The 20,659-nt window shown below is 35.0% G+C and overlaps 1 protein-coding gene across 1 annotated transcript; it reads right to left on the reverse strand.

Moving 5' to 3' along the window:
- Positions 1-17,627: 17,627 nt before the first annotated feature.
- LOC145683059 (protein GVQW3-like) lies at positions 17,628-18,017 on the reverse strand. The gene has a single exon (XM_081754420.1). It carries the CDS (start codon positions 18,015-18,017, stop codon positions 17,628-17,630), a length of 390 nt encoding a protein of 129 aa, XP_081610546.1.
- Between the last annotated feature and the right edge of the window lie 2,642 nt (positions 18,018-20,659).

Consider the following 20,659-nt stretch of genomic DNA (forward strand, 5'->3'; position numbering starts at 1 on the left):
TTCTACTCTGTATTCCTATTTCTGCTAAATCCATCTTAATATTGTCCTCCCATCTGGGCCTAGGTTTTCCTAATGGACATTTCCCGATTGGATTTCCAGTTAAAACTTTGAAAGCGTTCCTACTTTCTTCCATTCTGGCTACATGACCTGCCCACCTGAGCCTCCTAGACTTGATGACTCTAACGATATTTGGTAAACCGTATAAATTATGTAGTTCCTCCTTATGAAGTTTCCGCCATTCCCCATTCCCGTTCCTCTTGGGTCCAAATATTCGTCTCAGAATTTTATTCTCAAATAATTTCAGTCTGCGTTCTTCCCTCAGCGTAAACGATCATGTTTCACAACCATAAAGCATAACAGGCATGATTATCATTTTATATATTTTAAGCTTTAAATTCCTTGACAGAATTCGCGACGACAAAATGTTTTGAACTGAATAATAACAAGAATTTCCTGACTTCAGTCGACATTTAATTTCTTTGTGGGTATGATTTTGGTCTGGTAATACTGATTCAAGATATTTGAAAGTATCCACTGTGTCGAAAGTATCGATCCTTGTGAACTTCCTTGTATTTAGATTTCTCTGCATTTACTCATATCCCTGCAAGCGTTTAATAACTCCTCTGCATTTCTTACGATTGTTCTCCTATTAGATTTACATCATCAGCATACACCATAACCTGGTTCCTATCTTTGATTTTTCTTATAGGGTACTCCGGAACAAAGCTGAATAATAACGGTAATAACGCATATCCTTGTTTCAGGCCAATCTCGACGTGGAAGCTCGCATTTTTCTTCTTGAACTTTACTCTGGGATTCATTTAAACACTTAGTAAATCTAGCTTTTTCGGTATTCCAAATTCTGTAAGAATGTTGTACAATGTTTCCCCCTAACCGAGTTGTAAGCCTTTCTAAAATCAATAAACAGTCGATGTACTGGGTAATATATTCCCATTTCTTTTCGAGTATTTGTCGTATGGTAAATATCTGATCGATTTCGACTAAATACACACTGATAATCTCCAATAATTTCATCTGCGTATGGGGTCAATCTTATTAATAGAATGTTGAGAAATGCATCGATAATTATTACAATCAATTTTGTCTCCTTTCTTGTGGATTGGAACAGTGATTAATTCTTCTACTCTTTTAAAATGTATTCCGTAGTTTTTCTTTTTGAAAAAAAAAAGTTTCGTAACGATATGTTGAATTTTCTTGTTAAAAATTCAGAAACCTTCAGAACTGGGTAAACCGTGATGGTTGTTATATATTCTACAGCCTAGGGAACCATACTCTCAGATGAACCGTCTATTACGTATATGATCCATGAACAGAAAATTCGGTACTTTCCCGATTCTGAACAAGCTTAAGGAACAGACATTGCATTACAGAATTTGGAGCTTTACCGATTTTGCAGATCCCAAGCGCCTGATAGGTGGTAACAGATTATTACGTTTGTGATCAATCAGTGAAAAATTTGTTCGAAATATTCATACAAGGTATATAAAAGTTAAAACTTAACTGAAAAATTTCAAGAATGTACAGAGCTACCCGAAACGAAGCTCTTGATGTGCATATTTCTCTCATGTTTTTTTCTTTATTTTGCTTCAAAATGAGGGTGTGATATTTTGAAGTAAAAATACTACATACAATTTTGCTAGTTATTTATGTATCATTTTTTAAGTACTTATTGTATATAAGAGGCTAAAATATTATTACATATATTGGTTAATCCTTAGGAATTCCTAATGTAAAAATGTTAAGAATTAAATTTTTTTTTTTTTTTTGATATTCATGGTTTACTTTCGAGGTTTCATATTATTATCTACATCAACCACTAATTAAATGAGTTGTTTTGTTGTAGAGAAGCGAAACAAAGTTTGCATTATCAGTTTAAAGCAAAATTTTCAAAAAAGCCCAAAATTTCCCAAGCAAAAAAGCGAAGCAGAAAAAACCGAGTTTTTTTTTCAAAAAAGCCGGGTTTTTTCCGAGCCCTTGCATCTCTATCTGTTTCACTTTCACACCCCCAAAATAATAATGATAATAATAATAATAATAATAATAATAATAATAATAATAATAATAATAATAATAATGTGATGCTTTTTTAAATTTATTTTTTTGTTTGTTGTTTGTGGCTTAAGTTCGATTCCCGTTGAAAACAAGACATATATTCTTTATTTACGTTTCAATATAACTTTGTTCAGCATTAGGTAGTTCAATTATACATACATACAATCATTAACACATGTTTCTTAAGCTCGAGTAACGTAATTTCATACTTGGTCTATCTGCAAAAGTGATATATATTTTTACTAGCAGCGTTCACCCCGCTTCGCTGCGGTCACCCCGGAACGCAATAAACTTTGTTACTTAGATAATTTTTACTTTTTCGCTTTCAAGTGATATGATAAAAACCATAGAAGATTGCAGTAAATGTTAACATTATATCGCCTGTCATTTATGTTAACCCGCCCCGCTTCGCTGCGGTCACCCCCGAACGCAATAAACTTTGTTACTTAGATAATTTTTACTTTTTCGCTTTCAAGTGATATGATAAAAACCATTATAACGCCTGTCATTTATGTTAACCCGCCGAGTGACACGGTCATGCGGGTTGCATATAAATACGTTTATTTTTATACCTATGATGAACTAACAAAGGATTTGTACGTAATGGACACCTGAATGGTCAATTATCTCAAGACACTGGTAATTGAAAATTAAAGTGATATGATAAAAACCATCTAGGGTCCAAATCCTAATAACCCCCCAAAAATAAAAGAAATTGGTTCAGCCGTATTAGCGTGATGAGCGGACAAAGGATTTGTACGTTCTCTTTTATATATATAGATTTCGAAGCTTTTTTAAATAAAAATCTAATCTATATGCGGGGCACTCAGTGATAGAGTGCTCACCTCAAGTTGGATTAATTTTATGGTAAACAACAATGTGTTCATAGCTTCTCTCTCTCTCTCTCCCGGGGCGTTCGATTATACATACAATCATTAACACATCTTTCCTAAGTTGGACCAGTTCAACTCTAAAATCATGAAGTACCAAATTCGATTCCAGCTCCCACACTTATGCCCACTAGGCTAAAGGGTATTGTGATGATGAAGATTGAAGAAAGTAGGAGGAAACGGGAGAATCCCGAAGAAACCCCAATACACGGTGTTTGTCCATAACCACTTGGCGCAAGCTAAGATCGAACAGGGACCCTATACATCAGAGGTGAACACTCTACTACTAAGCCACCATGGTTCCATATAACAACTGATAAATTTCATTAAACAGAACAGTATTCCATTAGTGTAAAGTTTTCATGCGTAGTTTTCGAGGAATTCGATAGGAACAAATTTATTTTGTGTAAATCCAAAAATGCACGCTGTACGATCAAACTGGTCCTGACACATTAATGAAGCATTTCATTAAGACAATAGAACAACGTGACGACACTATACATTATGATTAATAAGCAAGGCGTCCATCTATATCAGCGTATCTCAACCTTTTTCAACTTGCGGCACACTACGGATGTAACTTAAATTCTCGTGGCACACTCATAAATATCATTATTATTATTTGTAAATAGGGGTAAAAGTGGAACTGAAAGGGTGGGCGGAGGGTAGATAGTGTTATGTACATTGTATTTTTTTAGGAACTGGTGGGACGGCATACATATTTTTTTGGAGGAGGGGTATGGCATTCCCTCGCGTTCCCTCTCACTTTTACCCCTGTTTGTAAATATAAAATACCGTAATATTTTTTTCTGTTATTACTGATCTCACAGAGAAGAAACCTCGATCACAGGTTTCCCCCCGTGGCAAATCATTATACTTATTTTTCGTTCTAATTTAAAAACAAAACATTGCAATGAATTGTATGACTCAGGTTTTTAAAAATACACTTTGTTCTTGTGATATAATTTAAACTATTAAATGTGTATAAAAAAGGAGAGAGAATTTAATATTATTGTAAAAATAGGATTAAAAACAATTCTTCCTAGAAAGTGAAAATTTCCTATTTTTAGGAAGTATTATTTAATCCTATTTTTACAATAATATTAAATTCTCTCTCTCCTTTTTATACACATTTAATAATTTAAATTATATCACAAATTAACTAATAACATTAAAACATCCTTTCCCATAAACCAAAACTAATCCTTTCCTAATTCCATATGCTCCTAACCAACCTCAAACAGCAGCTAACTCCACCTGCAAAAAAAAAAAAAAAAAAAAAAAAAAAAAATAACAACCGCAGCTGAAGCAGTCAATCACCTGCAGCTGAAGCAGTCGCAGCTGAAGTAACCCATCACCTGCAACTAATAAAATCAGCCACCGCAGCTGAAACAGTCAATCGCCTGCAGCTGAAACAATCACCTGCAACTAACGTAATCAACCACCGCAGCTGAAGCTTCAATCATCAGCAACTCAAATAGTCATTCACCTGCAGCTGACACAGTCACTCAACCAGCAGCTCAAGCGGTCTCTCCGGTCAACAAATAAAGCAGTCTTCCCGCTGCACTCCTCATCCTGGTCACTTACAACTAAAAATATAATCTAGTTTTTCCTCTGGAAGACGGCAGTTAATATAGTCCTCCAAATTCCTCCTTATAATTGGTAGTTCAAGCCTCAAAAAACTCCATCCTTCCAGTGCAATGTTCACATACCTATCAGTAGCCAATTTAAATCTTGTTTGGGCACGTTTAAACAATTAAAAAAAAAGGCGTTCTGCCCATCCTCAATATAACTAAAATACATAATAAACTAATAGTTCCTGTTACTAAACGCTCTGTTCGAACAAACTCTCATAACCTTTAAAATTAACCTTCCAAAATCATAAACTGGTATTTACAACCAGCATACTACATAGTATAATGTATTTAATGCTTATGTTTTATTTTAGCAGTTTTATTACAGGTAAAAAAAACCTTACAGCTCTCCCCCATACAAAGTTAACAAAAATGTTCCATATTAGTACATGTATAGTAAACCTCTAATACTCCTGAACCACATTAATGTGTATTAAAAAAATTAAAAAGTATAAACAAGGAAAGCAAAATAATTTAAATTATATCACACTTCGGGAACTGTACTATAGTTTCATCCAAGTTCGTGTTTTCACTCACAGAGTTCTATGAATGAAAGGAAATTGCTGCTTTGTTGTACAGAACACTACTGTTATTGGCACGAATGAAAATAAAACAGCCATTCCACGAGAAAAATACATATGCAATCTAACGAATAATGCTATCTTCTGCACTGGAATGAAACAACTTAGCCTATTTGTGCATTTAATGTAGGCCTACCTGTTATATATATATATATATATATATATATATATATATATATATATATATATATATATATATATATATATATATATATATATATGTATATATATATATATATATATTCACTGAATGAAACTGTTCGCGCATTGTCAAGGTTCCGTTGAAACATGATCACTTTAACTAGCTATAAGTTTTATCAAGGCAGGTAGTGTGTTAAACTTATGCAGGAATTGATGAGTAACAACACGATGTAAAATCCGTTACAAAAAATATTGATGAATTCATGTAAACTCTACCATAACTGGTTGAGAAATATAACATTTCCGTTTTAAAAGGTGTAACGAAAGTTACATGTATTGAATTGACACTGACACGATGTAACCTCAGTTACACAAAATAATGATGTGAATTCATGTATAATCGAAACAATAGGTTTCTTAGTTACATAAAAATTTCACCTTTGCACCAGGACATGGAAAGGGACTGGTAGATGCCATAGGTGGTCAAATCAAAATCATTGTTTGGGTGTCGGTCAAGGCCAGAGCCATGCAAACTAATTCTGCACAAGACTTCTATGAACATGCTGTCAATTTGTCTAAAACTATTAGTGTGCTTTTTGTATCTCAAGCTGATGTTGAAGTAACGGCTCCTCTCCTTCTGAACAAACGCTGGATGTTAGCTATTGATATCATTGGAACACGGAACTTCTATCACTTTGAGAAAATGAATGACAATAATGTTTTAGTTGGTCTTACTGCAACACCCAACTTAATCAAAATATACCTAGGTAAGTTTCTTCGAGGTCGACTCAGCAACCAGCCATACAAACATTATCTTAAAGGCGTATAAAGCAGGGATGCAAATCACCACTCGCCCGGGGCGAGTAGTTCATCGGTGCGGGCGAGTATTTAATATCATACCGAAGGTAAGTAAAAGATTTCTATTGTGGGATGTGAGCTAGTAGCTTTCTTCTTGGGCTAGTAAAATTTTGTTGCTTATTTGTATCCATGGTTTAAAGTATAGTGATAGTTGTGATGATGATAGTGATAAATTGTGTAACATACAAAGAGCTACTCTGACGTTCCTGCACGGGGAAAAATGCATAATCCAGTCGGCATGTAAATACTGTTTTTACCAGGTTACGCGAGTCACCACATTAAGTAATGTTGTTTCATCAGTAGTACGATCTACACCACCGTCCAGCGAAAATTTTGTATTGTGGGACCATCATTTTAAATCTAGAATTAACGCCATACCCATTCCGACGGTGGTAACTTAGGTATATAATGTTGTTACTACCTTCCTACGAGTGTCCCCTCTTGGTCCTTTCTAAATCTGTGACTCCCTACCTTATGAGAGTAATAGTTTTTAATACGAAATCAATCATGTGAATAAAATTATCCAATCACAGCGAGTCTAGTTCGACGCCGAACTCCAGACTTGGCATGGTGTTCCCACCTGCTGTATTTTTATACATGAAATTACATTACTTAAGGAGCACACCCGCGTAAATACGATGTATCCACACGGAAATCCTAGTCCTTTTTTTCTCAGTGTGAGCCATCAGTTGAAAACCTGTCTCAGAATTCGAACTCTCAGCACATAATATTAAGTCAGGAACTTATGTTCTGATTGATTTCAAGTGTGGCGCTACAAGTAAAGTTGCCTATAAGTATGCAGGCATCTGTTAGGCTAGGTGTGAAGATGATGAAGTTCAGGTGGAATTTCTAAAATTGTGTGGAAGTGGCGGTACATTGTTTCAACTTGATGAACATAATGAAAAGTATGTTAGCTACGAGCAAATAGTCAAAATTTTAGCTCCTGCAAATCTGAAGATAATACGTAACAGGATACTGTGCAAATCTTGGCATCAAGTTGATGTATTGAAAACTGAATATTTGATTAAAATCAGACAAAGTACCCCGATCTTCTAGAAACAAGCTTTAAAACTTAATGGAGTATATTTATTTCTGTTAATTATTTTACGCAAGTAACAGTTTCATTTGTCTTTTTCCGTAATGTGAAGTTATTTTATATCTTACGTCTATAGTTGTTGATACCTTCCAACTTCACTACACAATAGTTTGTATTGCTCTTGAGTGGAAATCTTGAGCTTAGTATCAATTGTCAATAGACTGTTGTCTTATTTGTGCTATGTATTTTTTTTTTTACTTTACACCCACGATTTGGTATTACATAGATATTATTTATCGTCTTGTAAGTCTTTGTCTTCTTTGGTACTAGTATAAGACGAATTTGTATGTGTTATGTAAATAATTATTGTAGTAACATAAACCGACTTATATTACGATATAGTACCTCAGGAGGAGTACAGTCGCTGGTCGCAAATTACTTGTAACCTCCGTTACAAACCATGTGTAACCTCCATTACACAACAATCATATCAGAAATAAATCAAATGTTATTTTTTCTTCTCACAACTGTTCTTTCAGTTAATAGTTTTATCTTTTAATAAACAGAAAAATCGAACAGCTATAGTTCCGGTCCTTCAAGGAACCAGAATTCTGATTGGAAAAGTACGAAGAGTTAAACCTCTTCCCAACAAATATAACCTCCGTTACGCAAGAAATAACGTTTTTTCTCCACAACGATGTGATATTTCCACGTGTACCTTTATCGTATGAATAGTGGCATGCGTATGTATTGGTTGGTCCATAACAACACGGACAGCTCAAGTTTTATTTGCATAATATATCTCTTTGCAGTAGTAAAAGTGTAACCTCCGTTACAAATGGAATGGCTGAAAAGTCATTTTTTCTAATACTGAAGTTCGCCGCCCAATTTTGTTACCACTTTTCACCGCTTTGTTTCAAACCTTGCTATCTATCACCTACGGTTGTGACTGCGTAATATCATTTTATAGCTCTTGTTACAAAATAAAGCTTAAATTTACATAGTTACTTTAATAGAGTGAAAATAATTTACTTTTCTTTTCTCTAAAAGAAAGAAAGAAAAAAGGAAAAAAAAAGAAAAGAAAAACATGAGACAATACGAAGTATAAAGGTACTAAGAATCAAGGAGGCGAAAAAAGGGGAAATGTGTTTATCACAAGAATGATGTGCTAAAGACGGCAGAATTTGTGCTCATTTCGCTTTATTTCATTTCATGACACAAATCTTGAATTCTAGGTACAAGAACAGTTACATTTTTGGAAAGTTGGAAAGGTGTTGCACCCTAAAACTCACTCTACTCATGAATTATCGATAGTGAAATATTAGTTGCAAAACAGGAAATAGTAGTTTGTAACTTGTTGTAGGGTGTGTGAACGGAAATCCACATCCAACTCATGTCACATGTTTTCACACCTTTTGTGCTACTTAATACGTTCATGGTTATGATCTACCTAATACGTTTGAGTACATAATTAGAAGAAATGTGTGAACAACAAATTTCACAAATAAAGACTACAATCGAGAGAAAAATTCCAGCTCCCAGTGTAACAAATATAGTATAGGTTTCTTGATATCCAATACTGTAGAAGTTCTTCCCTCTAATTTCATTAAATGGTTTGATAATGAATTTCCTTTGAAGGTATTGCAGTATGCCAGCTTCCCTTGCTTTACCTAAGCTGAAAGAAAAAATATATATTCTCATTGTACGTTATTATAAAGTATATATTTACTATATGCTATTAAAATAAACAGAACAAGTACGCCTATTCTTTTTAAATATTACATCATTAAAAGCACTAATCATTAATTCTTAAGCTGTTAGTCATAATTTTGATTAATAAGGAAGAATAATGGATTTTTAATTACTGTACAACTAATTTGGAAATATAGAGTTGGTGCAATTCCTTCGTTATTTGGTTCCATTATGTATAGTTAGTCATGTTACATTTTAGTTAGTAACCTTTACATAACAGTGATTAAAATAGAAAATTTGTTTTTACATTCCATTATACTGAGTAAACTTGTTATCGAAAAGAAACAAAAAGATAATTATCATAAACTTCTATGCTTTCTAGCTGTAGTCCCATTTCTTCTGTCGAGTTCTAAGATTGAAACAAGTAATCAGTGGCGTATTTTAGGGGAGGGGCTTTCGGGCTTAAGCACCCCGAAATTTTATTTACTATATTAAAGTAAATGAAATATCTTGCAAAATTTTCAAATTTACAGGACTAGCAAAGCCCCTCACCCCAAAACAAAATCTTAAATACGCCACTGCAAGTAATGTATTGTACAATCAGTGGTAGAAGTAGTTCAACCTCTGGTTGCTAGAGCTCCACTAGGTTGGCTCTAGTTTTTTTGTTGATGTCACAACGCCTGGGCAGAAACAAACCAACTTATACATAAATTCTTAACCAGATGATAAGCCTGTAGAGCACTCAAACAGCAGTTAAATGTGTAGTTGATAAAGGAAAAAAGTTCACTTTAGGATTATCTCTTATTGTTTAGAGCAGCGTTTCCCAACCTTTTTCAACTTGCGGCACACTACGGGTGTTACTTGGATTCTCGCGGCACACTTATAGATATTATTTGTAAATATAAAACACAGCGGTATTTTTCCTGTAATTATTGATCTTCTTCTCACAGAGAAGAAAGCTTTATCACTGGTTTTTCTTCGTAGTAAATCATTATGCTTATTTTTCATTCTAATTTTAAAATAGAAAACAATTGCAATGAAATATTGGACTCAGGTTTCTAAAAACACGCTTTCTTTTTAAAAACTGTATCCAACCTTTTACTAAGAAGGAAGTCCACTAAATAACGAACGAACAAACAAATCTCTTTTTACTTTTAAAACACAAATGTAGGTAATTTGTCGAAAGGATTTAACGATATTTTAAATTTTCAAGTTACGAAATAGTCTGCAACAGTAAAGAAGCAACAATGGTCATAACAATGATAACAAATACTTTTTTCAACATTAGAAATGTACAGAACAGCAACCCGGTATGAAACTTAAAATTTTATATTCATAGAAGAGGTTCATAGTAATGTGAAATATAAATATACATTTTCCCCTACGTTTTGCAATTTGGTTGCTATAAAATTAATAATTTTGTCTCGATTTCTCGCGGCACACCAGTTGGGAAACGCTGGTTTAGAGCGTGTTGTGAAATGAGTGCTATGTACCACATATATTATAACTCGTTGTGTGTAAAATGTATTAATTCACTACATGCTGCATATGAGAAGAAAGAAAAAAAAAACATTGATCGTACATGAGTTAGAAAATGGTTGGAGTAAATTTAAATTATCAAATCGAGAACAATTGAAGGAAATAAGTTTTAAAATCTTTGTATCCTTGATATTCCTATTCCAATTCCAAACCATTCTCGTCATCTGTTCCCTTTTCTACATGAGAAAATCTTGCTTACCACACTGAGTATAGATTGAAATTTAAATTGAAGCATGTTAAAAAGCGCGAACCTGCGGGATTTGAATCCAGATATCCTGATTAGGAATCCAATCCGTTAATTAACCACTCATCCACTCTAATTAGTTCGATGAGTTACATACAAAAATTGTTGTCTACTTAAAATTCTTTCATGTAAGCCTAAACGAGCCATTAAGGCCTTATGAACAGATGATCAATAATTGAGTTATTTAATTTTGTTTATCGAATTTTATTAATTAGGTAACTGATATTGCAATTCTATTATTATTCTTTATTATTACGATCATAGTAACCCTTATCATTCCACAGATTCAACCTGTTTCACATCAGTTATTGTGACGTAAAAGAAAGTAGAATATAGCTTGTGCAAAAAATACTTTTATACAGGGTGTTTGAAAACAACAACGACAACGTTTGGGAGGTGATTCCTGACACCAAGATAAGACAAAAAGTACAGACCAACCTGGGTGCACAAATGCTTCCTTTAAGCGTTATAGGCTGCTGAAAACATGAGCAAAAATGAATTTTAAAGGCCCATAGCTCCAAACTACGGGTCTCACAGCAATCGGATCAAGACTTCACATAGGAACTAGTATGTGCCCTATCCAAATATCCAAGTTTCAGAATCCTGTGATACTTCCGCAACAATTTTTATAGAAGGAGTTGGTGAGTACTTTAAATTATACGCCCGTAGCCAAATTCCTTATATAAAAAGTGTTGCGTGAGTACCTTAGGATTCTCAAACATGTATTTCTGGATAACGTACATATTAATTCCTAAGTGAAGTCTTGACCCGACTACGGTAGGTCTCATAGTTTTGGAGTTATGGACTTTTAAAGTTCATTTTTTCATGTTTTCGGCAGCATGTAACTTCAAAACAAAGCATTTGTGCACCCAGGTTGGCCTATACTTTTTATCTTATCTTTGTGTCAGGAATTACGTCTTAACGTTGTCGGTATTGTATTGAAATACCATGTATATTGCGATAAATAGTTTCCAATTATTCGTCTCAAATTTAATCGTATCTGACTGTGGAGTAGAAACCTAATGTGGAAGAGAAAATCACCTTATACAAAACAAATCTGAAGTCCCGTAAGATATAGTCGAACAATTTGAGTGATTAGTTTCTGTGTCATGTGTTCATGTACACTCATGTCCAAAATTATTGTCGCATGTCTATAAATATGTTGTTGTAGGAATATAATTCGATAACGAATTCGCCCGGTATTTCTTATAATGTTAGTATATGTATAATTGGCAAAGACATCTATGTGGCAAATTTCATGTCAAAAGAGCAGTGAATAAGAACAATAAAACGAAAATAAATCTTTCTTGCCCATTTGGCAACATTTTTTTTATTCATTCTAATTTTCGTGTTTATAATTCTTTTCTCTATGAAATTTACCACAAATAGACATTCCCGATTACACACATAGTATCAGTATTAAAAGTACTCTGCAAAATCATTGTCAAATTATATTCTTACAAGAAGACAGTTATAGATATGCGGCAATCATTCTGGACATGAGTGTACTCAATCCTCGGGTAGATTATCGTTGTTTTTGGGCTTAACCAACCACGCACTAAGAACATTTCTCTTAATAATCCTAGATTGTTTTCTCTTTCCACTATCGATTAGGAAACAATGTTAATGGATTTCATATGTGAAATGTCAATGCTGAAAACAGGGTATTTATATTGTGAAGTATTTGTGTAATTACAGTGATGTGACAGTGAGATGACTGCGAACTATTAATTTAATTTGTTAAATTCTATTTTATTATTTTTTGATTATCTTCGACAGAATCATAAACTCTTTAAAGTTCAAAGGAATAAAAACTTTTATTAAGATTGTACATTTCCAGACAGCTTCTGTAATCACATATTTGTTAATAAACACGACTAGTTTCCATATTACCTTTCCGCGTTCCTTTCCGCCCAGCTTGACATATCCACGTTCACTGAACGTCAGAATCATCATTTTGCAACCAAACAAAACCACGGAGGACATATCGACAGGAAATATTCGGCACGAAGTTTAGGAAGGTGCAGGAGCATGGAGGCAAGCAGATCCCACCATTGGAAGACGACCGACTCCATGTCCCGAGAATACCATTCTTTTGGTACATCGCCGCAGAAACATTTGAGTTTGACATCTGAGTAGTGGCATGAAGGTGTAGAAGAGCATCATCGTAAAAGGCGCATCGTCAAGGGAGAACTCGACGCCCCTGGCAGTCCAGCAGAATTAAGATCCAGTTATTGGCTGACTCCAGTACATCCAGGCTCCTCCAGAGAAAACCATGCCTCTTCCAGATGACCAGAACGACACCAGTCTAATTGGATTTGTCAGGCTAGTGTTCATCTTTTACCTTTCAATCATAACCTATCTCTCTCACTCACCTATTACCCCAACTAGTCATTTTTCGTAATCAAAACATTTGAATTTTCTTTAAATTCAACCATAATTTTGCAGTTAAGTACCGTGTTATGCATCAGTTTCATCCCCAATTGTTACATTATTCTGTGAGTATTTTTAGAGGTTATTCTAAGCTAAGACTGATGGCACAGCCACGGCACATGGTGGAGATAATTTTTGAGGCTTACGCCGTCGTAACGATCCCAAATTTCATAGTTTCGATAGTTAAGTCAGGCATATTAGAGACTTTTAAAAGATAAACACTAGAATTACTTCATCTGCGTTAGATCGTTTAGTAGAACCCCCCAGATTTCTGGTAAATTGAACGAATCAGTTCATTCATTTTTAAATCATTTTGAGGATTTATCTATCCTTCATAACCTTCGTGATGAACAGAAACGTCATTTGTTGCCTGCCATATTGTTTAGAAAATGAGGCTCGTGTCTTTTTGTTAGCTTTACAATCGACCTCAGAATATGATAATCTTATGTATGTTCAGATTAAGAAGAAATTAATATATGCCTATCAAGATAATATAGTTTCGCAAGTTTTAGAGCAAGAAATGAGAAATAGGGAACAGTTAGATTCTGAAACCTCTCTTAGATTACATTTTTCGTAAATGGAAATTAATACTAGAGTAAGATCCGAATATGCCGTTGACGAAGCAAATGAACTTGATAATTGACGGGCTTTTGCCTTCGTTTTATTCTGTAGTGACAAGAAAATCATTTAAAACTATTATTGAGTTAGCATAGCTCTTAGGTCTAGAGGAAAGAATTAATTTTCTTGACAGCATGCGTAGTCAGCGATCTAAGTCCTTGGCAATAACAGACGAATATAATATATATCCTGTTCGTAATAATGCTATACAGCAAAAACAAAATATTTTAGAATCTAATGAACAGAACTTAAATGAAACTGTAAGTCAGCCTGCAGAAAAAAAATAGCTTGATAGCTTAGAGCAGCGTTTCCCAACCTTTTTCAACTTGCGGCACATTACGGGTGTAACTTGAATTCTCGCGGCACACTCATAGATATTATTATTATTATTATTATTATTATTATTATTATTATTATTATTATTATTATTATTATTATTATTATTATTTGCAAATATAAAATACCATGGTGATTTTTTCTGTGATTACCGATCTCCTCCTCCACAGAGATGAAAGGTCGATTACTGGTTTTCCCCTATGCTAATTCATTGTGCTTATTTTTTATTCTAATTTTAAAATAGAAAACAAATGCAATGAAATACAGAACGCAGATTTCTAAAAATACGCTTTCTTTTTAGAAAACTGTATCCAACCTTTCACTAAGAACGAAGATCACTAAATAACGAACGAACAAACAAACAAATGTCTTGTACTTTTAACTTTGCTGTTTTAACCCAAACCAGTGCATATTATTGCAACCACACAGCTTGCGATGCGTCGAAGTCAAAACACAGCTGTTGAACAAAGTGTTCTTCTGCCATTCACGTGCCAAAGTGTGTTCTACGAGCGTTCACTTGACGCGTACCGTACAAGTGCTTCTATTTCTCGGTGTTAATATGACTCTCAACTGAAGCATAACATAGCAGCTAAACGTGGAAATGTGTACGATCCGAAATACTGTCTGCTACACAGTAATAGATGTAGAATAATATATGACAATTACAGTAATTTTTTCCATGGTAGAAATTCATAGTAATGTGAAATACTACAATGTACATTTTTCCCCTATGTTTTGCAATTTGGTTGCTGTAGAATTAATAATTTTGTTTCGATTTCCTCGCGGCACACCAGCGGTCCATTCGCGGCACACCAGTGTGCCGCGGCACACCAGTTGGGAAACGCTGGCTCAGAGGATAATCAACTTGAAAGGTTCACTTCTTCTTGCCTTTCGGGCGTCAACTTTCAAAATTTTCGGTGGGAGTGTTTGCCCCTAAAACCGTTTTTCCACAGAAATTGTAAAAACCCGTATTCGTTTATTTGTTGCGTATTGTCCATACACAAAGTTTCGTTGCAATTCTTCATGTCCTTTACACACATCTGTCACGCTGTTACTAGCACTTTTCATATTTCGTGATTAAAGGTTTGGAAGGGTCCGTAACCCACCGAACCCTTTTTTCCAGGAAAAATACGAAACCCGTATTCCCTCATTTTACGTCTGCAATATCTATGCACAACTTCATTCACTTCGGTTCAGTTGCTCTTGCCTTTCCCGTGTCCTTTCAAAATTTTGGGTGGAGCTTTTATATTAAACCTTTGCATTATGTATGTTTCTTCTTTTATGAGATTCTTTTTTGTTGTGGGGAAGGAGAGAAATGCTTTCCTCTTATATGTTTTTCTTGCCATTCATCTTGTTTGAACTGCTTAAGTAAGAACATTTTGTAACTTTTGATGCCATGCAACTCCGTCACGATAATAAAATTGTCATTCTTAACAATTTGTTTTATTCTCTTATTTGCAGTTTGCCACAATGATATATTTGTTACAAAATTGAGGTTTGGTCCAACGCCTTTCGAATTCACAACCAACCCAAACGCCAAGCTTTTGGATTTCCTGCTATTGCAGGAAAAGAAGAATTGCAGGTGGTAATGCACTTTTGCAGTGATGTATCAGTGATGTATACTCATTATGAAATTCTTAACAATAGTCATTAGGAGATGCTTGATCGTAGTAAGCCAAATTATTTTTTTTTCATATTACAAGGTTTTTAATCTTATTACTGCTGAATGATATATATATTAAGAGACAAAATACAGGAGAAATGAGAGAAGACTTATGCAACGCAAACGATAACAATCGTTGTTTCAATTTGATTTTCCTATGAATACCAACAAAAGGGCAACTTCTATTAAGACAATTAGATCCTTATCGTTTCATGTTTCCTCACGAGCGTGAAATAGCAGAGCTGTAAGAAATGTAGAATTCGTGTTTCACATTCTTTAGCATTCATGTTGCTTTGCTTCTTTAAGGGGTGAATTGGTTTATTTTCATTAGGCTGAGATAACTGATCAAAGTGAGGTAAAAGGGGGTGGGAGAAAAAGCAACATTTTGTGCAATATCAAAGAAGAAATTAACAGACATATTAAAGAAGGTTGGTGTGAATTCGGGAGAACAACTTTATATTGAAAGGTAATATGTCGATGTGTTTAAAACAAAATTGTATGTAGACCATAATGGGAAACTTAATGTTTCACTTGACTATCAGCATATACAATTTGATAGTTAAGAACCATCCTTTTTTTAAATTTGGAAGCTAATACGTGTATACTTATCCATTATGCGATCAGACTAAAAGACTTGTAATGGTACTATAAGAAACTTTTGTTTCAGTTTAAATTGATGTGACGTATACAAACAAAATATAAACAGTTACTCATTTATTACATTTTACACTAAACATGCATGATATCTAAAATTATGGTACAAGAAGGGTTAATGCAACATAAGGTAAGTAGATGTTGTAAATATTTTTTATCTACATAAGTCATTAAAATAATTACACAACTATGGTTCATTTTTATAGTCTTCCATCTACCAATAAAAATTAAATCGCCCTAAACAATGCGAAATTCCTAAGATTACATTTCTCAGTAAAACTGAGATACAAATAACCTTTCATTCTCCGCTGACTGAGGGAAAGGAAAAGTTGTCTGATCAGATAAGTCTATGGTGATGAGTCACACATCTTACATTTACTTTTCGATACTTAATGAGTTAGAAGTCCTACATGTATGATAAGTACTCTAGTAACAAGATCAAGTAGGCCTACCAAATTCGATGTTCCCGTGCGATAGCGTTTACTTGGTGAAGGAAGTACGAGGGATGACTGAAAAGTTATGTGCCTTGAGGAAACTATAAGAGTACAGATTTGGTAATACCTTTATTTTTCAACATAATCCCCTTGGACAGGAACACACTTGCTCAAACGGTGCTGCAGTGCTTTTATCCCAGTAGAAAAAATATCCTTATGTTGTGACCACAGACACCCCTCCACGGCTGTCATGACGTCATTATCGCTTGGAAAATATCGTCCTGTTAGAGCCTTTTTAAGATTATGGAACAAGTGAAAGTCTGAAGGGGGCAGATATGGAGAATAGGGTGGATGAGGAACGAGTTCAAAGAGCATTCGTGAATAATAGCCGTGGTAACTGCCGATGTGTGGCCGGGAGCATTGTCAATATGATACAAAACGCATCTGGACATCATTTCTGGCCTTTTTTCTTGAATTTGTACTCGAAGTTTTATTCAAAAGGTCACTATAGTATTTCCCTGTAATAATATGACCCCTTTGCAGATAATCAATGAATATCACACCTTGAGGATCCCAAAATACAGAGGCCATCACTTTGCCAGCGGAGGGGATCATCTTTGCCTTCTTTGGGGCAGGGGAGGAGGGGTGCTTCCATTGTTTGGATTGTTATTTTGTTTCTGGTTGGTAATGGTACACCCAATACTCGTCCACAGTGATAAATCGACAGAAAAAATCGTTCACATCACGTTGTAACAGTATCAAATTGTTCATGGATAGGAGGTACGGACTGCGTTCCGGGAGTTAGAAGACGTGGGACCCATCGAGCAGAAACTTTTGATAAACAAGCTCATTCCTCAGAATATGATCTGCTCGTTTCTGTGATATTCCCAGCTTGTCTGCTATTTGTCGAGTTGACAATCGGCGATCTTCCGAGATCATATCAAGTACCAGGCCAATGTGTTCTGTGGTGGTAGAACTTGATGGTCTCCCAGATCTCGGCTCATCTTCAACATTCTGCCTACCACGCTTGAATTCCTGCACCCATGTTTTGATGGTGGTATATGAAGGGGCAGATTCATCTACGGTATTGACTATATTCTCGTGGATCTCAGACGTCGACATTCCTTTTAATTGCAGATACTTGATGACTGACTTGTATTCGATTGTTTCCATTTTCCCAACTTCTGCCATCTCCCTCACTTCATGACCTCGTAAAAAACAAAAGAAATTACTTAGAACCAAGAGGTTGATGCACATTAATATCAAATATAAACTCAAATCCTGTTTCCTATCGTTTTATGTTTCCTAAGATTTCTGTCCAGCCACAGTATCAGGCCTTCATTAATTTCAGCCACCAAAGCCCTTCATGACTTTCCGACAGTTAGTGGTGGCATCTTGTTTCCCGGGCTTCTCGCATTCAAAATCATATATCTAGGTTCGATTTCTACTAATTAATTCAGCCAAAATGAAACTGAACATTACTTTGCATGGATGTCATAAATAAGTAATTAACATGAGAATATGTGTTAGTTTTTATTTGTTTATTTATGGTTTTTTTTTTTTTTTGCTATGAGCAAAGCTTGATATTTATGCCAAATAACGAACTACGTATTATGTCATCTGTGATCTTCGACGAAAGTAGTTTTGTGAACATTTGAATTTTTTGGCTAAATTTGCATGAGCAGAAGACCTACCATCTGTTTCCGATGTTCTTATATTTGTTTTCGATGTATTCCAACCTACATAAATAGGTACTCTTTAAAATAAACGCTAAGCCAAGAACATCTGACACTGCGTTAGATTTCTTCCCGATGCTCTTCATTGATTCACGTTCTTCTTCCTCGCCGACTATATTTCTTTCCTCGTAACCATTTATAAATAATTTATATGACATTCTTCATGTGGGGTCATGTCCGTTTGATAAGAAAGAAAATGTTTTTGTAAATGCAGTTTTTGGCAAGAGTACACAAAACAACATGTGTGTGAGTGTCGTATCGCTCCGAAAATTATGGGAAGCCTACATTTGTGCTCTTTTCAAATTGGTTATAGTTTTAGCTGAGTTAGCAGAGTAATAAATACTGTATGACAGGTTTCTGTGTGTCAAAGAAAAGGATCAACGCTGTATTGAATCGCAAGAAAACGGACATCCCTGATATTGCTAGGGTCCCTCTAATATTGGGCATCGTCGATATCGAGTCCTGAGCGTACTCTCGATGTAGTCCGAGACTTGCGTTCTTGTTGTGACGTGAGAACTCATTATCTCAAAGAACAACTAGCAAAGGTAGTACAAAGTACGAAACAAAAAATGAAATGGAATACTTACAAGAAAATTATCTCTCACACAAAGATTAATATTTCTTATGAAATCCCTTATTCTTTATTAAGTCTTTTATCCTTTGTGGCATCTTATGTACGAGTTTAGCATATTTTGCCTTCAAGTCAGCATCGAGATACCACAAATTGTTGATCTCTTTGATCAATTGAAGTTTGTTTCTAATATGCTTCTTCTCTAGCTTTCTTTCATGAAACTCCAAAAGTTTTCAATCGAGTTCATATCAGGACTAGTGCCTAGTCACGGAAGAACAGTAATTTCGTTGTCCTCGAAGAATTTTGTTATAGCTTTGGCACGGTGGCATGGGACTCCACCATGCATAAAGATGAATTGTACATCATCAAACCAGAATGCAGTCTGGGAAAGCCGTTCTTCTTGAAGAACTTGTAAGTATTGGCTGTCCTCCATTCTCCTCTCTACTATATAGTCTTCCAGACCCGAAGACAGAAATCACACCCCAGACCATGACTGAAGTAGGAAGCTTCACGGTTTACTAAAGACATTCCAACTTGAATTCCTTCCATGTCAACATCGCACATATTGTGAACATTCATCAAACACAAAGATACATGATTCATCACTCAAACACACTATTCTCCAATTGTCAGCAGTCCAATATTCTAGACCTCTTGCCCATTCAAGGCGCTTCTTTGTCATGATTGGAGTAGACTCTAATAATTGTTTTCTTTCTTGACCGTGTGCTTCTATTCCCTCGGCACAAAAAATCCTTCGAACACTTTCAGGCCAAATGTCTGAACCATACTCAGCCATTTTTATGCTTAAGTCTATTAGAAGTTGCACTTCTGTTTTCCAGAGCCAATCTTTCTAGTTTTCTGATACCTCTTAGCGATAGCTTTGGTTTTCGCCCACACTTCCCAACCCTATTTTGGCTCTTGTTCATTTCAACAGATATTTTACTCACAGATTTTTGTTCTGTCCCAACTCTACTAGCAATGTATTGCCGTGTATATCTTCTTACTACCAGAAGTATTTTGTTAACTTCCATTTTACACGGAAAAGGTCTTTCGCTTTTCCCATTATACTGCAATTACAGAACTACACAGAATAAAAGATTGATACACGAAACACGTCACGATCATTTGAAACTGGCCCATTCGAACTGTTGAAAATTTTGAATGTCGTTAGCTTCTTACGACAGCAACCACAACACTTCAGACTGTATCTTGTTGATAGGAACCACAATAGCTGTCTACAACTGAAACACCACTTTCAGAATTCCCCCCCTCACTAATACAATCTGCTGTTAACGGTAATATCACCACTTCAACTGTACAGTAAACAAATGAAGAATTCTATATTGGTGGTTTAACAATTAAATTAAATGATCTAGAACGCTGAAATTAGGACTCCTAGATAAATTTTGCATTTTCGAGCGTGAGTCTAATAACCTGAACACATCTGGAAGTAATTATGAAAGATTTACATATAGACATATGACTCGAGTTCTTTCGCCCCTCACATATGGGGAGGAAGATGAAGA

Source organism: Thermobia domestica, chromosome 4, assembly GCF_964235325.1.
Source record: "Thermobia domestica chromosome 4, izTheDome1.hap1.1, whole genome shotgun sequence".
In the NCBI taxonomy this organism is placed as follows: Eukaryota; Metazoa; Arthropoda; class Insecta; order Zygentoma; family Lepismatidae; genus Thermobia; species Thermobia domestica.